This window comes from Botrytis sinoallii (genome assembly GCF_014898435.1).
Source record: "Botrytis sinoallii strain Bc 23 chromosome Unknown BSIN_001, whole genome shotgun sequence".
In the NCBI taxonomy this organism is placed as follows: Eukaryota; Fungi; Ascomycota; class Leotiomycetes; order Helotiales; family Sclerotiniaceae; genus Botrytis; species Botrytis sinoallii.
The window spans coordinates 3,831,814-3,849,074 of NW_024066028.1; the positions used below are offsets into that span (position 1 = coordinate 3,831,814).

The window sequence follows — 17,261 nt, forward strand, 5'->3', positions numbered from 1 at the left end:
TCAGAGATCATGGGCATGGATTTGAAAGTAATGCCGTGTACCATTTTGACTTTCAGTCTTCTTACTTTGATATTGCCGATGTGATGTGAACTGATATAATCAAGGTTCAACACTCAAGAATGCTTTGAGACCGGTAGTGGACCGGGGGTAGATGTGGGAGAGGAGGAACCAATTCTGCATTCGTATTTTTCTTTTGCTATTCATTGCGGGTCTTGCCATTTATGTCTTCTCGCATGAATTAGAATCGTTCAATACCATTGCTATATGCTATAATAACTCTTGAATTTCTCAATTGGGTGTTCTTGTGATCTGATGTCTTCCGACGTAAGGTATAACACTTTTTCCTTTTCACAAGCAATGACTGCCCTAATAACGCCAATGATAATCCATTCCAACGCCATACAATGAAGTCCACCCACCATGAAATCATCCAACTTTTCCCGCACTTCTCATCGCATGTGAGCTGACATTCAAATCCTAGCAGTTTAATCCCTCTTTCCTCCGTGATTCTTTCTATCGTTCCTCTCGTTCTTCCTTTGCATTCTCTCATTCCTCCTAACCTTTTCTTTTCTTTCCCGTCTTCCATCATTTTGTCTTTCAGTTCCCTCCTTTCTCTCGCGCTCCTTATTCTCATTAACCTCCACAATCCAATCATCTTCTCCCTTCTTGTTGATTCCCTTATATCCCCATTTGGGCACCCATTCGCCGGTAGATTCATCATATACAAGCTTCTTCTTGGCCTCAGCAGTCTTGGGTTTGATACCCTTTTTAGCTGCGAACTTTTGCCAGGTGGTTTGGGCGACTGGAGGAGGGAGAGGCTGGAGATGTGTTAGTATGTATTCACTGTTAATTGGGACTCCAAATTGGAATCTCCAAATCGCGAGAATGCAAAAAGGAAGAAAAAATCGAAATCGCATAATTACCTTTTCACGAGGCAGCTTGGTAGCAATCCCAGGTAAGCTCAGTAATACACCATTGGGCGTCGATGCGATGGGACAGGTGCTCAACAATTGGTTCAATAGTGCTTGCGCGCCATCTCTAGCGGTCGCAGCTAGATCATCTTCGAGATTTGCGGAGGTGGTGAGGAGAAGCGGATTGGGGTCTTCGGCGAGGAGGAGACCGAGATCGAATGTGTAGGGAGTGGGTTTGTTCACTATGATGGGGAGTTTGGATGGTTTCTGGGGGGCGTCTTCGGACATGTTGGATGTGAGGTTGATAAATTAATTGAATGGGTGAAGATTGGGTTTATTTTTCATAGAGGAGGAGAAATTGAGATTGAGATACCAGAGGAAATAAAATAAATTTTGGGCTGCTGCTTTTGCGGGAGGATCCTTGTGCGGCCGCAATTTAGCGCGGGATGTGTTTGATCCTAGTCGAGAAAGATTTCTGGAGCGAGAGAGAGGGACGACACGTCGAGAGGAATTGGACCCTTTGAAACTTACTGCAGCAATCGCAGATATGGCATCCTCGGGATGTTGGAAATGCCTCTCGAGGCCGAATACTTCGCAATTAATCCAGGGTAATCATGCGGCATTGCGACTTCCAACAATTGCAGCCACGGCGGGATTTTCAACAAGTGCGGTTATGTCCAAGAATCCGCTGGCTGCTAAACCAAAGGGCGCGTTTGGACAAAATATGGCGAGGGGTGGAAAGACTCTGAAGATCAAGAAGAAGCCGCCGCCTGTACGGACTGGAAAACCTCCCGCGGAAGGAGAGAGAAAGGCGTTGAGGAAGAGAATCGTACTCAGTAATACGAATGCGTTGGAAGTCGAACTGGAAGATTTAGGAATGAGCAATGTTACCAGTGAGGGATTGGTAGGAAAGGTGGTGGGATTGAGTGGGAGCACGGTGGATAGCTTAAGAGCGAGTGAAGCGTTCAAGATTACGCAGGGATGGAATTTATTTAGGAGGCCAGCGGTCTTGGTTCGGGAGGAAAGTGTTATTTGTGCGAAGGCTTTAGAAGAGGCGGGAGCAGAGAAGAAGACGGAGCGATTGGTGGTTGATGGAGGGAGGGTATCAGGGAAGAGTTTGATGCTTTTACATGCTATGGCTTCGGCTTTTGTTAAGGGCTGGATCGTCCTGAATATCGCGGATAGTATGTTATTTTATTTTCAAGGATTGCATTATGCTAATAAGATTTATAGCCCAAGAACTTGTCAACGCTTGCACTGAATATTCACCTGTGCCCGATACCACGCCCACTCTCTTTTCCCAAAACACATACACCGCCGCGTGGCTGGGACGTATTGGCAAAGCCAACGAAGCAGTTCTTGACAAGCTCCAATTGTCACAAAAACATAGTCTTCCAATTCCTCTCCAAGAAAACTTATCTCTCCTCAGACTTTGCGAACTTGGAGCTCAGGAACCAGAGCACTCTTGGCCAATATTCCAAGCATTCTGGAAAGAAATTACAGCTGCAGAACGACCTCCAGTTCTCATGACATTAGACGGTCTTCAATGGATCATGCAAAACAGTCTTTACCGAAATGCTGCATTCGAATTGATTCATGCCCACGATTTGGCTGTTGTAAACCATTTTGTGCAATATCTCTCTGGAGAGAAGTCCCTACCAAATGGAGGTGCAGTAATTGCAGCTACATCACGTAGTCACGCGCCTGTATCGAGATCCACGAATCTAGCTATCGTGCAACAACTCAATCGACAATCGGAAGAAGAAATCACAGAACGTGATCCCTATGAGAAGAAGTACGATGAGAGAGCCGATAAAGCATTGCAGAAGGTACAGGTCATGTGGTTAAATGGATTGAGTAAGCGAGAAGCGAGAAGTTTGATGGAATACTGGGCGCAGAGTGGAGTTTTGAGACAGAGAGTGGATGAGAAGACTGTGGCGGAGAAATGGGCGCTGGCTGGAAATGGAATGGTCGGTGAGTTGGAGAGGGGCGCGCTGAGGATGAGAATTTAGATGTTTATTTATTGGGCATGAATGAATAAAGTTTTAAATATGTATTATGTGTACAATTATGAGGCTTGGTCATATGGCTTATGTGGATAGATACGATATGGATCAGTGGTGTACTTGTACAGTGGAACAGTATGGTTGTTGCTCCAGACGCAGTGTTTACGTCGTTACTTGTTTTAGTAGTCCTTTGATGTTGATTTTCTGCGTGTAGGTAAGGCTAGCTCCGACACTCATACAAGTAGAACTGATTCAGGAGAAAACCATGGGACCTTTACGTATGCAAATTTCAAAGATATGTATATATATACCTAATCTAAATCCTCGCACTCTCACAAACATCATCTTCATATCATAACCCCTGATTTGGCAGCATTCACGTGTTATTAACACACTTTCTCCTTTACGAACCTATATTGCAAAATTAGTTTTCCCGAAGCCATTAGTAGGCATCTGATAGTGGTTCGTTCTTTGGCTGTCAGTTGTTAAGTGATAGACGGGAGTTCTCCTTATGCTAGTTAGTTATCCTATTGCTGAAGGTCGCGAAATGGATTCTTGGGGGTTGAATAGTTTCTGGGGGGGTTATTGGATTCGCGTTATCTAGTTTGATAATGGATTATTTGGGGGGTGAGAATGGATCTTTGGGGTTTGTAATGGATCTCTGGGGTTTGTAGTTGTTGAAAATGTCTGTTATGTTTACTAATATGTAGGAGTGAGTATAAAGATAAATCCGTTCGTCTGCACAACATTTCCCACAGACTTTAGGCTCACCGTAGCTTTTTGTTATCTCTCATTGGGTTTCTCCTATGCACTACTCTGTTGATCACAGGAGACCAAAGTTCAATAAAGCGTCTATTTTATGCCAATATACTGGTCTGGTCAAAGGACTCAATTTGCGTGATCATCTCACTCCCCCCGATCTCAAAATCACATATATTTCTCCCAAGAAACCCACCGACATCTGCCAAACTGGTCTCCATAATTTCCATTCTAGTAGGTAGTACGCAAACTCTCCATCTTGCCCGTCTCGATTTCCAGAATCCGATTCATGTGCATTTTCACAGGCTCGGTGTATGTATATTTCGCCGCCGCCGTAGCACTATCCGAGGATAGTGAGCCCAATTGTCTGATATTCGTATTCTCGGTCGCTAACAAAGCACGCGAAGAAGAGATATGGTCTAGCCAGTGATCAATAATGAGAAGGATGGGAATCTGCGAATTCATAGATTAAGTGGAGTGCCAAACTTTATTTCTACCGGGAATTACAAAGACTGCTTGGGTGCGCATTACTCCTATATTATGTGAAAATTTTCAACTGCCGTCTCCCCAGAACTAGATTTTTGGGTTGGGTATCATAAATGTAATACGTGTGAAAGTTTTGGATCAAGGCCCTTTTCCCACTGGGTGAACATCCTAGCACGAGTATATTCGCGGAATCGATGAAGACGCTAGCGGTTTGCAAAAGTACAAGCGCATTTAGGATAGATTTTGTGTCTCAGGTCTAGACAATCATTACACCTGCTGAATGGGTTGAGCTGTAAGCGATATAAAAAGTCCCTCCCGCGACTTGATTTATTGAATTTATTGGAATATTATCGTCTCTCTGTTTATACATCGTTCTCGTCGGAACCAGAGTACAAACGTAAGATGGATACAAGACTGTAAAGTCTCTGTATAGAAACAAAGCCTTTTATCCGCAGATCAGTGGTGTGTTTCTATCTCAGCTCTTTCTTGGGAGTATGATGGAGGCCACATGCACAGATGTGGCTCGTTTGCGCAGCTGCCAAGGAAATTAGAGAGACGAGTATGGATGGCTCTTCAACTCTCGTGTGCAGAATCCAACGTCTTTAAAAGACAGTTAATGTGACATTTCAATAAGGAGATCTGAAATAAGAAATGAGGGGTGAGAAAGCTATTCCCTCAATCCTCATACAGGAAGCCCGAGAGCTACTAGGCTCGGCAATTCTTGGCATAATCAGCGAGACACGAAAAGTCTCGTGAAGAACATCTTGGTAGAGATCAGAACTCCCAGAGAAGGAATTCGATGTGTGGCCAAATATCCAATGTAGTACTCAACCATCAAGTGACTGATAACTCTTGCGTTATGGCTGGGCAAAACATACGTGCTACACCCCCCAAGCATCAGCATCCCGCACACCACTCATCAAATTCCTAAATATAACCGCTTTAGCTCTCCAACCCTACCATTTGCCCAACTTTGATTCAACTGGAACTCCAAGAGTAAGATAATTACATAACATCATGGTATGCAACCCAAGCTATGCCATGCGTCTTGGCATTACCCTGCATGTGAATTCAGGCTGAAAAATGTGCCGGATTATCCGTCTTATGCGCGACTGTTTGGTTCACAGGAGGGGCTAAGAAGATGATATCCGAACCCCCGTTGCGAAGGTGATGGAGATTTGATGTACTGTGGTTGCGTACATCGGCTATCCTCGGGGGAGGTGAAGGGTGAGAAAGTACTGGTGAGAGGGAAATGTAATTGTCGTGAATTCGGTTCGAGCGGGGTTAATCAAATCGCCAAGCTAATGTCAACGACAGCAAAAACATATGATGTAGAAACTGCTCAAAAACTATAACGTGTAATATCGCGTCATGTTTGGTATTTGATAGCTCATGGCCGAGATTTTAATGACGAATCAGTTTGATACTGTGAAGCGCTTGCAATGTGTGGGGAAAAAAGGATGTGACGCCAACGTACCACCCAGCCTGCCGGAACAATAACTAGTAATGGAAGCAGATAAAACTTGGTAACATGGAACGTAAGACTGGATAATCAAGGCGCGTAGAATCACATAGAACGAGCCAAGGTTAATTGGTACACGAAGACATAAGAAAGGATTTTCAATCAAGCAGTCAATGTTGTAATGCACCAAAACGAATATTTGTAACGCTTGAAAGGATATTCTCATTCTTTAGACTGCACTAGCTAAAGCATATAACATTTAAACTAATCATATATTAGCAAAAGTCTTTGAAGGGCTCCAATGACTTAGATACATACCATAAACAAATCGTCCGTTGTGGTTCTCAATACGCTCAGCAAGGTTGACATCACGGCTGAACTCTTCGCCATCGATGCTGCGGAGGAAAGTGCGGAGAACTGGGACTTGTCCACCACCCTCAATGGAGAATGTGACGTTCTCAGCGCTGTGAGAGAAGTCTATATGAAGCATTAGAGAATGACAACTGAAGGATAAAGATGATTTCTTTTCAAAGATTATACGTACTCTCGCCATCCCAGTGAATCATGCCATCTTGGTTTCCGATGTATTGGTTGAGATCAATCTCAGCATCTTCCCAGTCACCGTTCTCGTTTCTGAGACGGGCTCTGAGGATGTGGTTGTCATCGATGCGGATATCTTCGGCGGAGAGGTGGAAAGACATTTTGAGTTATATAGAAGAGGTTTGTTTTTGTTTTGTGAAGAGTGTTTGGAAAGTGGTTGAGAGTTGAGAGATATGGAATGAGAAGTGAACGGGAGGAGAGGAGCAGATATATATGTGTCTTTTGTAGTCCGATCTTCGACTATGGTAACGCCTCAGGGTCTACCCCTCCGTGCATGCTTGCGGCAATGCAAAACCATCATCAGCCACTCATCGACGCATTTATGGAAACCCCCGCTGATATGCTAAGTGAATTTCACACATATGGTGGCATTTCAATGGCTTGGCACCTCCTTGGCTCACACGTTTTCCACAAACATTGGATCAGAAGCTTCACCGTATGTGGCATGACCCGCTATGACCCACTTGATGTGGGGTAGGGTTTCGAAATGTCACCACTGCGGCGGATTCGGTGGCTATGAGTGATATGCATTACAGAATTCTAAGTCATAATGATGGAATACGATGGACAGACCCACACTAGCTTGTAGCTACCCTGGTCACAAAGTGGTTGTACCTGGATAGCCAACCAGTTTCGAAGAAGATTAAGAAGGACTTCGTGAGACCATGGAAGCTCTCAGAAACCATTGGCGTTAATGACTGACTGAACGAGGGTATCTCCTCAAGAATCAAGTAGTGTTGCATCACTCAGGGGTAATTTTACCGCTTGTGTGTCTGCACCTGTAGCAGAAAGAGCGCAAAGATAGCTTATGCCATCGATCCTTCAAACGTCTCACATTGCTCAAGGAAGTGGCACAGTCAAGCCACGTAATTCCTTGATGGATGGTCTCGTGTAACATGCTTCACACTCCGTACAGAATGCTCACTTGAGCTGTCACTCTGGGTCAGTAGCAATCTCAAACCATCTCAGTATGATTGCTCCAGAGTACACAATAACAACCCGCAGTTTAAAGTTCACAGCAACAGCGCATCGTTACTGAGTTACCTACTCATGTTTCAACAAAACTTGCACCTTAACATAGATATGTGCTCATCGCTGGTAGGATACCACGACTGTGTTCATTACCCCACTTCACCCCACCAGTGTATATTAATCATGTCGGAGAGGGGCACATGAGGTATACAATGTACGGACATGTACTTTGGCGACGCTGAATGATTCGATGAAGTCGGTGAGGAAAAGGGGTCGAATCTGTAGCCGTCGACTCATTTCGATGCATTGTAGAATCGCTCTATCATCGAATCGAGCATCGAATCGAGTAGACAGGTATTAGTACCACGGTTGAACGCAGCATGACCTTTGGATATCTAGTGGCCGAATACGTGCATTGTTGATCGATAAAATGTACGAGAACGGTCTGCACAGAACGGCAGATGTTAAGTCCAAGTCTTTGGCGTTTTCTTCGAATAGGGCTGTGGACGAAAGTTTCACGAAGTCAGTTTGCTGACTAAGCGAGCAGCACTTTCATTTCCCTCAAACATCACTTATTATATCACTCACAGCGCATTGATGGGACCGGCGGTCAATCAGGAATCCAGTGTATCACCCTAAATTTGCAGCACATTGCGAGAAGATCTATTTCATCATTACGTTCAAGCGGAAACCATGGTGGTCATGATGAGCCTCAAAACTATTCACAAACAGCTTCTGAATTCCTCATTAACGATGGCGGACGAGAGCGGCAACGGAAATGTCAAGAGCCTCTACTTGAACGTAGGTAGATTAGACAGGTTGCTCTGCTATCGAGCTATCATAATCAGGCAATATATGCCCCCGGTTGTGGCACCGGTGTATCAAACCACCAGGCTGCAGTCCACAGCGAGAGAATTGTGAAGAGAGAAGCCCTCTTGTATGTTGAATTTCTCTGGTCACTGGTTCTTCTTAGAACCATAAGAATATCAGAATGATTGAAAAATATCAAAGATTCAAGCTTAAGACAACGAATCCGAACATCAGTCCAAGTTACTGGGCACACCGCGTAGCGTATGCTACGTCAAAGCTCGACATCGGCGAGGGCATTCGCCCGGAGAGAATTCCTCTGCGCCTGCGCTGTTTTGGAAGACTCCCATCCCAAATGCTTGGATCTTACCCAATCGTTATTTCCTCTAAAACGATGTGCTGATTGTATGGAAACACATAAAGTAATGACAACGAAGCTAAATAACACGATTCTCCAGATGGACGGTGAGATTGTGAATGATTTCACAGGATCTATACAGTTAGAAAAATCAATTCGGAGATTAAGATATAAATGCTCGTTTGGACTATAGGTCAACTGCAGATGTTCAGAGGATCAAGTGAAGCCACTGGGAAGATCAGAGAACATATCGTCAAGTTACGAATTTGTGATTTGCCTTCACAAATTACCTGCCGTTTTTTCACGGACTTGATAAGGATAGTGATTATAAATCTCTAGATCTTTACCAAAAATCATCTCGCTCGATGATAAGAAATCAGAAGCCATGCTTACCTAGTATGCATGTCCTGGGCCCCATCAAATACCGTCGTCTTCTTTCGTATTTTACGTCGGTAGTATATTGTTGGTAAAGATCACAGACTTCAAAGTATCATCCGGTACTAGATTAACATTATAGCAATCTTGATCTTCAATGTCTAGAATTGCATTGCTCACTATGTAATCGTGTCTGGACTCGACGGAACTTCCACTGTGTAATGTGTGAAATTGGGTCAAGTAATATCAGATACCATCTGACGTAAAGACATCTCAGTCTAGAATGGCCGGAAACTCTCATAATATTCCAAAGTGATTGAAGACATCTTGCCTAACCATGCATTGGAATCACGAAAATTCAACTCGACTTATTAGTTTGATTTGCGTAGAAAAGACGCGGACAGCCAAGCCATACTCATTGTTCCGCATACCCAAACATGAACGAAAGTAATCGGTACCAAAATCCGGATTATATACACGTGATGAGACGACGTGCTAAGGCCCTGAGTTCCTTCCTCATTTTGAAATTCAGATGGGAAGCTTAGCGGTGCGGGATTCCCCATCTTTGATTCGCTCCAATGACTTTCCTTCTCTAACTTGTCCGATTTCTGCAATCATTCACCGAAAGAGCATCAGGGAAGTTTATTTCACAATTCGTGCCCTCTCTTTACCTATCTCTTCCTCTTGTTTTCTTCTATCAATACTACAAACTGCGATTATATCGACATTCTTTCACTTCCCTTCAACTCTTGAGGTAAGTTCTTTAGATACGCTCCTAATAACCTTCCTTTGAGAAGGAAGCCCTTAAACTCCTCCAAATTCACTTCACTGTTCGAAGCGAAAGTCCCCCTCGATGCCGCCTTAATTAAATCTTTCAAAAGCTTCTTTGGTTCTTACAACAATCAGGTCGCAAGTTTCATATGTACAAATTCTCTGGTTCAGTATACTGACTCTTTATTGAAAGTGAACCTCTTGAGGACTTATAAGATATTCCATGGGTTCTTGAGAATCTGCCACGACCCCTTTGTTGACAACCATCTTTACATGCCAGCCAATTTGGCATAACTGGGAGACTAAAACCAGACATCTATCCACAACGGTTTGTGTTTCTTCAACTATCCATGTTACTACTCTATCGGGTTGCGACTGCCGGCCACTTTTCCAGAATATACGAATGAATTCCGTGGCTTATCAACGGAACGGGCGCAATATTCCAGATGACCTTCTCTTTACGCTTTACTCACAGTTGTGAAAGGACTCGAACTCGAATTAAAGTGCCTGCCAGTCAAAAGTAATGCTAATCGTTTCCAAGATGCCCCCAAATCGCGGAATAAAAGAGGCCTCGCAAGGCTCGGTACTAGAGAAGGCGGTCGAAAAGATGTGTCAGGAACTCGACAGAATTTTCGAGGCAGAAGGCAGTGAAGGGTGAGATAGGTTTGCAGTATCGATACATCTATAGCAATGCTAAAAATTACAGAATCGCCGATGAACTCTGGAATCAATCTACGATGCTCTGCACACGGCGAAGGCAACGGAAGCCATAACTGAGACAGCTGTGAGAAGTCTTCTTTCAATATTGGAGAATGATCGCGGCGAGTTGTGCTGTCCTTTCGACGTGAAAGTTTTTTGTGTTGTACTTGAAAATTGCACTTAGAAGCGAGGAGTGTCGAGAAAGTGAGCGTGTTTCTCGTTTTGCTTGCTGTAGTACTCATACCACAAAGATAGCGATTTCTAGACACTGACTGAGTTTACAGAAGGAACTTCACACACAATCAATACCTCAGGAAACTGAGAGCTCCACGGTGTTTTGGTCGAGATCGCAAAGCAAGTGAACGTCGCTTCGCCTTATTGAATACTTTGTCGATAAATCGAAGCCAGACGGAATGAGAAGATGGGTAAGCTACCATATGCTGAAATATTGTGGGGATATGCTAACACATAAATAAGGTGGTATCATCATGCAGCAGCTCTTGAGAGGCCCGGAGGCAGTTTCTGAGCAATTTCAACATACACCCGAGGACGTCAGGTGAGAAATCCCACATATTACTATCCACAACTAGCTGATACGTTTCTGGAAAGACGCAGCATTGGTCCCATGATTATCAGTGAAGATAATGAAATCCTCAGATTGATTTGTGGTCGGGTTTTTGCGCTACTACTAAACGCTGATGTTCTGCCCGAAGAACTCTGCCCTGTAAAAACCGACGAAAGGGAATACGAGGATTTTCCAGTTGATTTGCAGAATTTAAATGAGTGGAAATCACAATTCCAGCAGTGGGTAGACCGGAAGTGGCCCGATAATGAAAGCCAAACGTAAGTACATCAAAGATTGCCGATTTTCTGCCAGCTGATGACTTTCCAGACCACCGCATATGCTTTATTACAGTCTTAGTGTTGTGACTATACCACCATTTCGATTGGGAACATTGGGTGAAAGTATAGAACTGGTTCTAGAAGACGGCTATATTCTTCTGCTGAAAAGCTCTACGGAACAAGAATTGGATCAAATACTACAAGTACCATGCAACTCTATCTCTCGAGTTTCTGTCATTGACAACTCTATTATTATCAACGAAAGAGAAGTTTACGATATCGTTTTTGACATCAAGAATGACCAAGCGCGTTCTTCTCATCTAAATTCCCGACCTACCACTCTTCAACAACTACGTTTGACCACAGATTCAAATAGGAACGAATTAATGATCGATCTTCACGATGAATGTCCCGAAGCAGAATTCCAACCGGAGAGGGTTCAAGTGTCTCAAGCTGAAGACGATATACTAGTGCAAGGAAAGGGAAGTTCGCCAGATGCCGAGAGTTACGAACGGCCTTCGGAAGACGAGCATCAACCAGCAACAGGTGATCCAATGACGTCCGAGTCCGAGGACGAAGCACTAGATACCCTGAATAACCTTGACTGTCAGGCTCAAGGCGAAGATTCTCGAAATCAAGCAGACGATAATATATCTTTGAACGTACTTGATAATTTGGACCACTCCCAACAAAAATCGAGCAGAGATTATGCAGCTAATAAAGTCAATTTACCTGAGAATAGTGGTGTTGCGAGCTTCAGCGACTCACCTACGATGCCTACACACCAAAAGAATATCCCATCATTCGACGAAGCTTTAGGAATAGCCGAAAGAAGTTCTGAAATAAGTGGTCGGATACTTCTTTTGAGGCAGGAAAGCAAATCTCGCTCTCAAATTTCTCAGCCTCTACCGATCACCGAGAGTCCACCCCAAAAGATTGCAGCCAATGACACCCTTACTGTCAAGACTAAAGGTAAAGTGTCTGCAAGTCTAAGTATCGGAAGAGAAGTACTCATACCAGAAGCACAACCAAGTACTTCTCAAGCACCCCAAATCAAAATACCAATTTTGAAAGCTAGTAAAGTATCAAAGAAATATGCTGTTAAACCCAAGACACCAATTGCGGGCGTGAAAGAGCTTAAAATGTGATACTCCTCTGCCAAATTTACCAGAGACAGCAATTTCGGCTTCTTTGCCAAACGAGAAGAGATCCGATGAAGGATCGCGCGAATTCCAGACAAAATATATGATCTGCCTGAGATCAACGAAGATGGCGGAAGTAGTAATCAAAGACGGACGGTCAAACTAACCAGGGGACAAGAAAAAGGCCTGGCAGTTCAAAACAAAAGGGCAAATCAAGTGGAAAAGGCAAGGGAAAGAACACAAAGACCTACCAAAAAGCCAAGCCCGCCCCAACGGCAGTCGAGGAACCTGTAGTCGCGAAGCGGAGTAGCCAAAGAGCGGCTGCTAGTCAGCCAAACTTAGCATGAGCAAAATCAACGACGACTTTGAGGAAATTGAAGATGATTTTTTCAGATGGGAGAGACAATGAACCAGCGCAGCCCAATGTCTCGCGAAAGCGTAAGACGGCGGAACAACCAGCTGAGCCAGCTTTTTCGGAGATCAAGTTTGCTTCAGTGCTAGAGTCGGCTGCAGAGGAAGATAAGGAAGCATTGGTTCTTCAGCAGCAGATGCCCAGGTACTAGTCTAGTTGATAACAGTCTCCCTCCTGGAGACTCATTCGCAGTTGATGATTTGTACTCTGCTAGTCCGCCGAGACAAAGGGTCAACAAGGTTACAATCAAGAAACCCCCACGAAACCTTCCCGAAAGACGGGCAGCTGTGAATTTCGCCAGCCAACTGGATGATCTCCTGAGCGATGATACTAAGGGTGAGAACCAGATCCCTCACATCAAAGGTTTGAACAAGAGTCTCTTCAAGAAAAACTTGTCCCCAATTACACACCACCAGAAAATTCAGGAAACCTTCAGCATATTACATCAGAAAGTAGATCGAGTATCATAACAAAGACTTGTCAGAAACCGTGGTCGAGGATGCCAAAGATAATAGTCGCGATGGCCCAGATGCAGATTCAGAGGAGCTACATTTAAAGGATGGAAATTTAAGCCAGCCAACTCAACGTGTTGAAGAAGTGGTGCGCGCAATTCCACGCGAGACGGAAGTCAAGAAAAGTCAAATGATCAAAAGACAGAGGATCTCGAAAAATGACAGACACTAAGCTTCATACTAGAGTAGGCGAGAAGATTATCACGAAGATGGACGAGTATGTACTCACCGCAGATATAATCGACCCAGTACTTTCAATTCCAAGCCACTCCTTAAGCATATCTTCGATTAACTCCAAGCAGGAAGCGATTCACGAACCAGTTGCTACAAAGGCTTCAGCTTCCACTGACCATCAAACTGAAAGTCTGCTAACTCTACAACTATCAGACGTCGATTTGGTCGAGGAAAAGAAGCGAAAGGTTGCAACAGAGATTGCTATACCACCCAAACGCCGTAGACAAATTGCGACAAATAACTCAGGAAGCCCTTCAATCTCATCATCTGGTCCCCGCGCACAAGGAAATGCATCTCCCGAAAGCCTGGCTAGCAAGAATAGAGTTCTACTTGATGATCGAAGTATTCGCAAGCCAAACTTCATACACTTTAATGCTAAAGGTGCACAAAATCAGGGCTTTTCTGGTACGTCAATACCTGTTCCGAAACGAGACCCTAAGTTACACATCAAAACATCGAACACTGCGAAAGTCAAGTTGCAAGACATGGTAAAGAGTAAACGAAGACATGATGATCATCATGACTCAGATGAAGAAAGTTTATTCGTTTCTCAAAGTCCCCCAGAAAGCGTCAGAGTGTTAGTCCGCCGAACGTAGCTTTGCCAACAGATACGCCGATCTTGGTAGATGGTACAACCAGTCCTACAATTCCCACAGCTCTTAAATCAAGCTCACAAGGATCTCGAGTGGATGCATTTGGTAGCCCACAAGCACAACACATTGTACCTTCCATTGGTCATGCTCTCCGAGTCGAGCAAAGAGAGGCAGTACCAGAGTCTGACAAGGCAGGGCCACGAACTATGGACTCTCATCAGGATTTACCTGAAATCAAAGTTCTATCTCCTGAATTGGACGCCAAGGATATTCCAGAGCTTTTTGGTCCGCGTATCAAGGTAGTAAGCATCCCAAAAGCACGTCCTGCTCCACCGGGAGAGTCTTCTGTTCGATACATCCCGCATACAAAAACTCAGAACGGATCTTATAAAGACATTTCAACCATGGAGAACATACAAGAGGTAAAAGTTCTGCCGGATCCATTCGTTGATGTCGACAATCACAAATCAAGTGGGTTTACAGAACGATTACGGGCACGTGAGGCTGATGGAGGCTTGAATGTTCGTTTCAGCGATCCTGACAAAACTCTAGTGGAGATGACAGAGCAAAGCTATAGTAGAGAGTCATCTTCACCGAGTGAATTGTCGAGTAATTCATCTTTCCGGTCGACTGGTTCCTCTAACATTCCAAGACAAGAATTATCTCCCCATAGTCAATGGTCAAAGGCTGTCAGACCACATTACAAGGGATATGCAGATACTGTTCATAAAATTGCCGATGTAAGTCTGACTGACTGTACGGCTCGAGATTGATAATTGGGGTAGCTGACACTGAGATTTAGGAGATGGTGATTAGATTGACTAATGAAGAAGATGCATCAGAGCTGGTTGTTCGTCAATACAAGGAGAACGCTACGAGTATGCTCGAGGATTTGAGTAGCAAGCGAGATCTGGAGAAGCTCAACATACGCCAACAAATCGAAAACAAGAAGACAGAATTGATTCGAATGTATTCTGAAGCTGGGAAAGCCGTGAAGCAAATCGAAAAGGATATAACAACTTCTCCCATAGGTGATGTTGATGGAACGTGGCAGGAGAGACAAGAGTTCATACAAAGAGAATTGAAGGGAGGGAGACGCACATCGGATTCATGATCCACATGACCATCGCTTGATTTGCTTTCTCATTCTATATTCGAGAACGCTAGGGAGTGGTGCGTAGATTTCAAATTAGGCTTTCGGTAGCTTTTCATCTTGTTTGTCTAACTAATGAGAGTAGTCTAAGAGCTGTGGGGACCGAAAGGTTGATGGATACCACATAATTGTTTACAGACCTCAGTACTAGCTTTGAATGATTTTTAAAATTGCTATGATAACAATGAATATGATTAAGACGTCGATAATCTGATGTGATCTATCGGTAGTACTCACGTGCTAGGACATGTATACGTTTTTGTTTACATGTATGGTAGTCATCCGGCCAACCCAATAAAAAATGACCCTGTCGATACATCTGGAAAAGGAACACTAACAAGGGATGACGATTGTTCATACCCCCACAACCGCAGCAGCCCAGATTCCAGAACATTTTACTCAATCAATACTTACAAAACTTACGACGACAATACAGAAATTTTCCACGTCGCAAGGTTCATTAAGAATTATCGGCTTCAGCTCTTACCTCTGTCTGTTTTTTCCATTGTTTTTTTTCAATTCTTGGCTAGCGATACACCTATCTATCCTCGAAGAATCCTACTTCCCCGCGTTCCGAAGCCCAAAAAGTCTTTTCGTCCTACAATAAAGGGCAACCATACGGCCACCTGCATTTTAGGTAAAAAATAAGAAAAGAAATCTTTCATACTCGAAAAGAAAAGAAGAGCTATGCCACAAGGAAGTGGTTTCCACCCATTTGGTGGCAGATTATCCAAGCATATGGGCAATTCGGTATGTATCAAGCACATGCGCACTTTGCTTGTCAATTGGTGACTCCGGCGGAAGGACAGTCGCAGCAATAAAGCAATTCGCAACTTGGAACTGACAAACACAATCATTGTAGCTTTCTCCTGAAGCTGCATATCTAAGTTGTGAGTCTGCCTTTTCATGATCGCTTTGCCGTCGCTGCGGGGTTCCTCTGGCTTATTGCTAACACTCACTTTTTAGATTATGATGTACGATGTAGGTTTTTCAACACTTTTGAAGAAGACACACGCGAACTGGCAGACTAAACTATGGCGATAACAGTGACAAGAGAAGACGTTAATACGTTGAAGGATGACTGGCTTACGGATAATGTATACTTTCACATGATTCCCTCTCCCCAAATAATTACTGACGGACTGTTTGACAGACAATCGCCTTCTGGCAGGAGTACGTGAATTCTGTTCCACCTTACGCAAATACGTGCCTACAAGAGCCACTACTAAATATTTCCTTCAAACAGATATCTCGAGAACGAATACCTCAAGCGATACCCCTCCTCCCACATCGTCCTACTTCGACCTTCCATGGCATATATGCTACGAATGCACGAAAACCCAGTCCTACTCAGGTCTGCTCTTCCAGACTTTCGTCTCACCACTCACATCTTCCTCCCCATAAACGATAATCGCAATGTTTCCCAAGCAGAAGGTGGATCTCACTGGACACTTCTCCTCGTATCCGTTATCGATGGTGTAGCATTCCATTATGATTCTCTCTCGCCCTCGAATTACGAAGAAGCAAATACGACGACTTACAAACTAGGTCAGTTATTGGGTCGTCAGTTGAAGTTTCTGAATCTGCAGGATACTCCCCAACAGCAGAATGGAAGTGATTGTGGGGTTTACGTGTGCATTATCATGCGCCATTTGTTGTTGAAGAGATTGCTGTGCGCAAACGCGAAGGAAAAGGTTTCTATGAGTATGGGAGGAAAATTGATAGATGCAAGTGGAGCGAGAAAGGAGATGCTGAAGATTATTGAGGGGTACAGGAAGGAGGGAGAGAGGCGGAGATCGTAAGTTCCCACCATCTTCAACATTTACAATACGTGGGTTGAGCGACCGAAATGAACCCCCCGCTAACAAAATTACAGACAAGACGAAAGTCGTAGCTCATCCCCTTACCAAAAGGGTAATCGAAGTCCTCCCCGAATCGATTCATGAGCTACGCATACATGAAAATGACTACAAGAAATCATCAGGCGTTACGGATTTATGACAGGGCTGCATTAGGACAATGAGCGAGATGAGCGATACAATACGAGGCACAAGAGATATGATTGCATGCTATTTCTTTTCTATACGATCACACGAGACGAGCTTTGCGTTCTGGCAAATAGGGATGAAGTGTGCGTTGGGAGTTAAGTTGCGAGCTTCACTAACG

At 44.0% G+C, this 17,261-nt stretch overlaps 6 protein-coding genes across 6 annotated transcripts; 4 read left to right on the forward strand and 2 right to left on the reverse strand.

Annotated features, from left to right (window-relative positions):
• Window positions 1-53: 53 nt before the first annotated feature.
• EAF02_000871 (uncharacterized protein) lies at window positions 54-1,270 on the reverse strand. Its single transcript, XM_038896919.1, has 2 exons — window positions 924-1,270; window positions 54-818 (listed from the first exon to the last, which is right to left on the reverse strand). Exons 1-2 carry the CDS (start codon window positions 1,197-1,199, stop codon window positions 486-488), a joined length of 609 nt encoding a protein of 202 aa, XP_038763778.1. The 5' UTR covers window positions 1,200-1,270; the 3' UTR covers window positions 54-485.
• A 151-nt stretch (window positions 1,271-1,421) lies between these two features.
• EAF02_000872 (uncharacterized protein) lies at window positions 1,422-3,209 on the forward strand. The gene is made up of 2 exons (XM_038896920.1): window positions 1,422-2,095; window positions 2,145-3,209. Exons 1-2 carry the CDS (start codon window positions 1,423-1,425, stop codon window positions 2,921-2,923), a joined length of 1,452 nt encoding a protein of 483 aa, XP_038763779.1. The 5' UTR covers window position 1,422; the 3' UTR covers window positions 2,924-3,209.
• A 2,522-nt stretch (window positions 3,210-5,731) lies between these two features.
• EAF02_000873 (uncharacterized protein) lies at window positions 5,732-6,456 on the reverse strand. Its single transcript, XM_038896921.1, has 3 exons — window positions 6,169-6,456; window positions 5,943-6,101; window positions 5,732-5,888 (listed from the first exon to the last, which is right to left on the reverse strand). The coding sequence occupies exons 1-3, from the start codon at window positions 6,323-6,325 to the stop codon at window positions 5,884-5,886; spliced, it is 321 nt and encodes a 106-aa protein (XP_038763780.1). The 5' UTR covers window positions 6,326-6,456; the 3' UTR covers window positions 5,732-5,883.
• Window positions 6,457-7,626: 1,170 nt separating this feature from the next.
• Window positions 7,627-8,005, forward strand: EAF02_000874 (uncharacterized protein; the record flags this gene model as incomplete). The annotated part of the gene is made up of 2 exons (XM_038896922.1): window positions 7,627-7,722; window positions 7,787-8,005. 2 exons carry the CDS (start codon window positions 7,627-7,629, stop codon window positions 8,003-8,005), a joined length of 315 nt encoding a protein of 104 aa, XP_038763781.1.
• A 2,043-nt stretch (window positions 8,006-10,048) lies between these two features.
• On the forward strand, window positions 10,049-15,056 carry EAF02_000875 (uncharacterized protein; the record flags this gene model as incomplete). Its single annotated transcript, XM_038896923.1, has 11 exons — window positions 10,049-10,118; window positions 10,684-10,762; window positions 10,816-11,049; window positions 11,099-12,193; window positions 12,370-12,518; window positions 12,585-12,747; window positions 12,818-12,939; window positions 13,088-13,240; window positions 13,305-13,837; window positions 13,888-14,682; window positions 14,745-15,056. The coding sequence occupies 11 exons, from the start codon at window positions 10,049-10,051 to the stop codon at window positions 15,054-15,056; spliced, it is 3,705 nt and encodes a 1,234-aa protein (XP_038763782.1).
• A 726-nt stretch (window positions 15,057-15,782) lies between these two features.
• Window positions 15,783-17,041, forward strand: EAF02_000876 (uncharacterized protein; the record flags this gene model as incomplete). The annotated part of the gene is made up of 7 exons (XM_038896924.1): window positions 15,783-15,845; window positions 15,958-15,985; window positions 16,062-16,076; window positions 16,143-16,192; window positions 16,249-16,268; window positions 16,342-16,893; window positions 16,972-17,041. 7 exons carry the CDS (start codon window positions 15,783-15,785, stop codon window positions 17,039-17,041), a joined length of 798 nt encoding a protein of 265 aa, XP_038763783.1.
• Window positions 17,042-17,261: the final 220 nt, after the last annotated feature.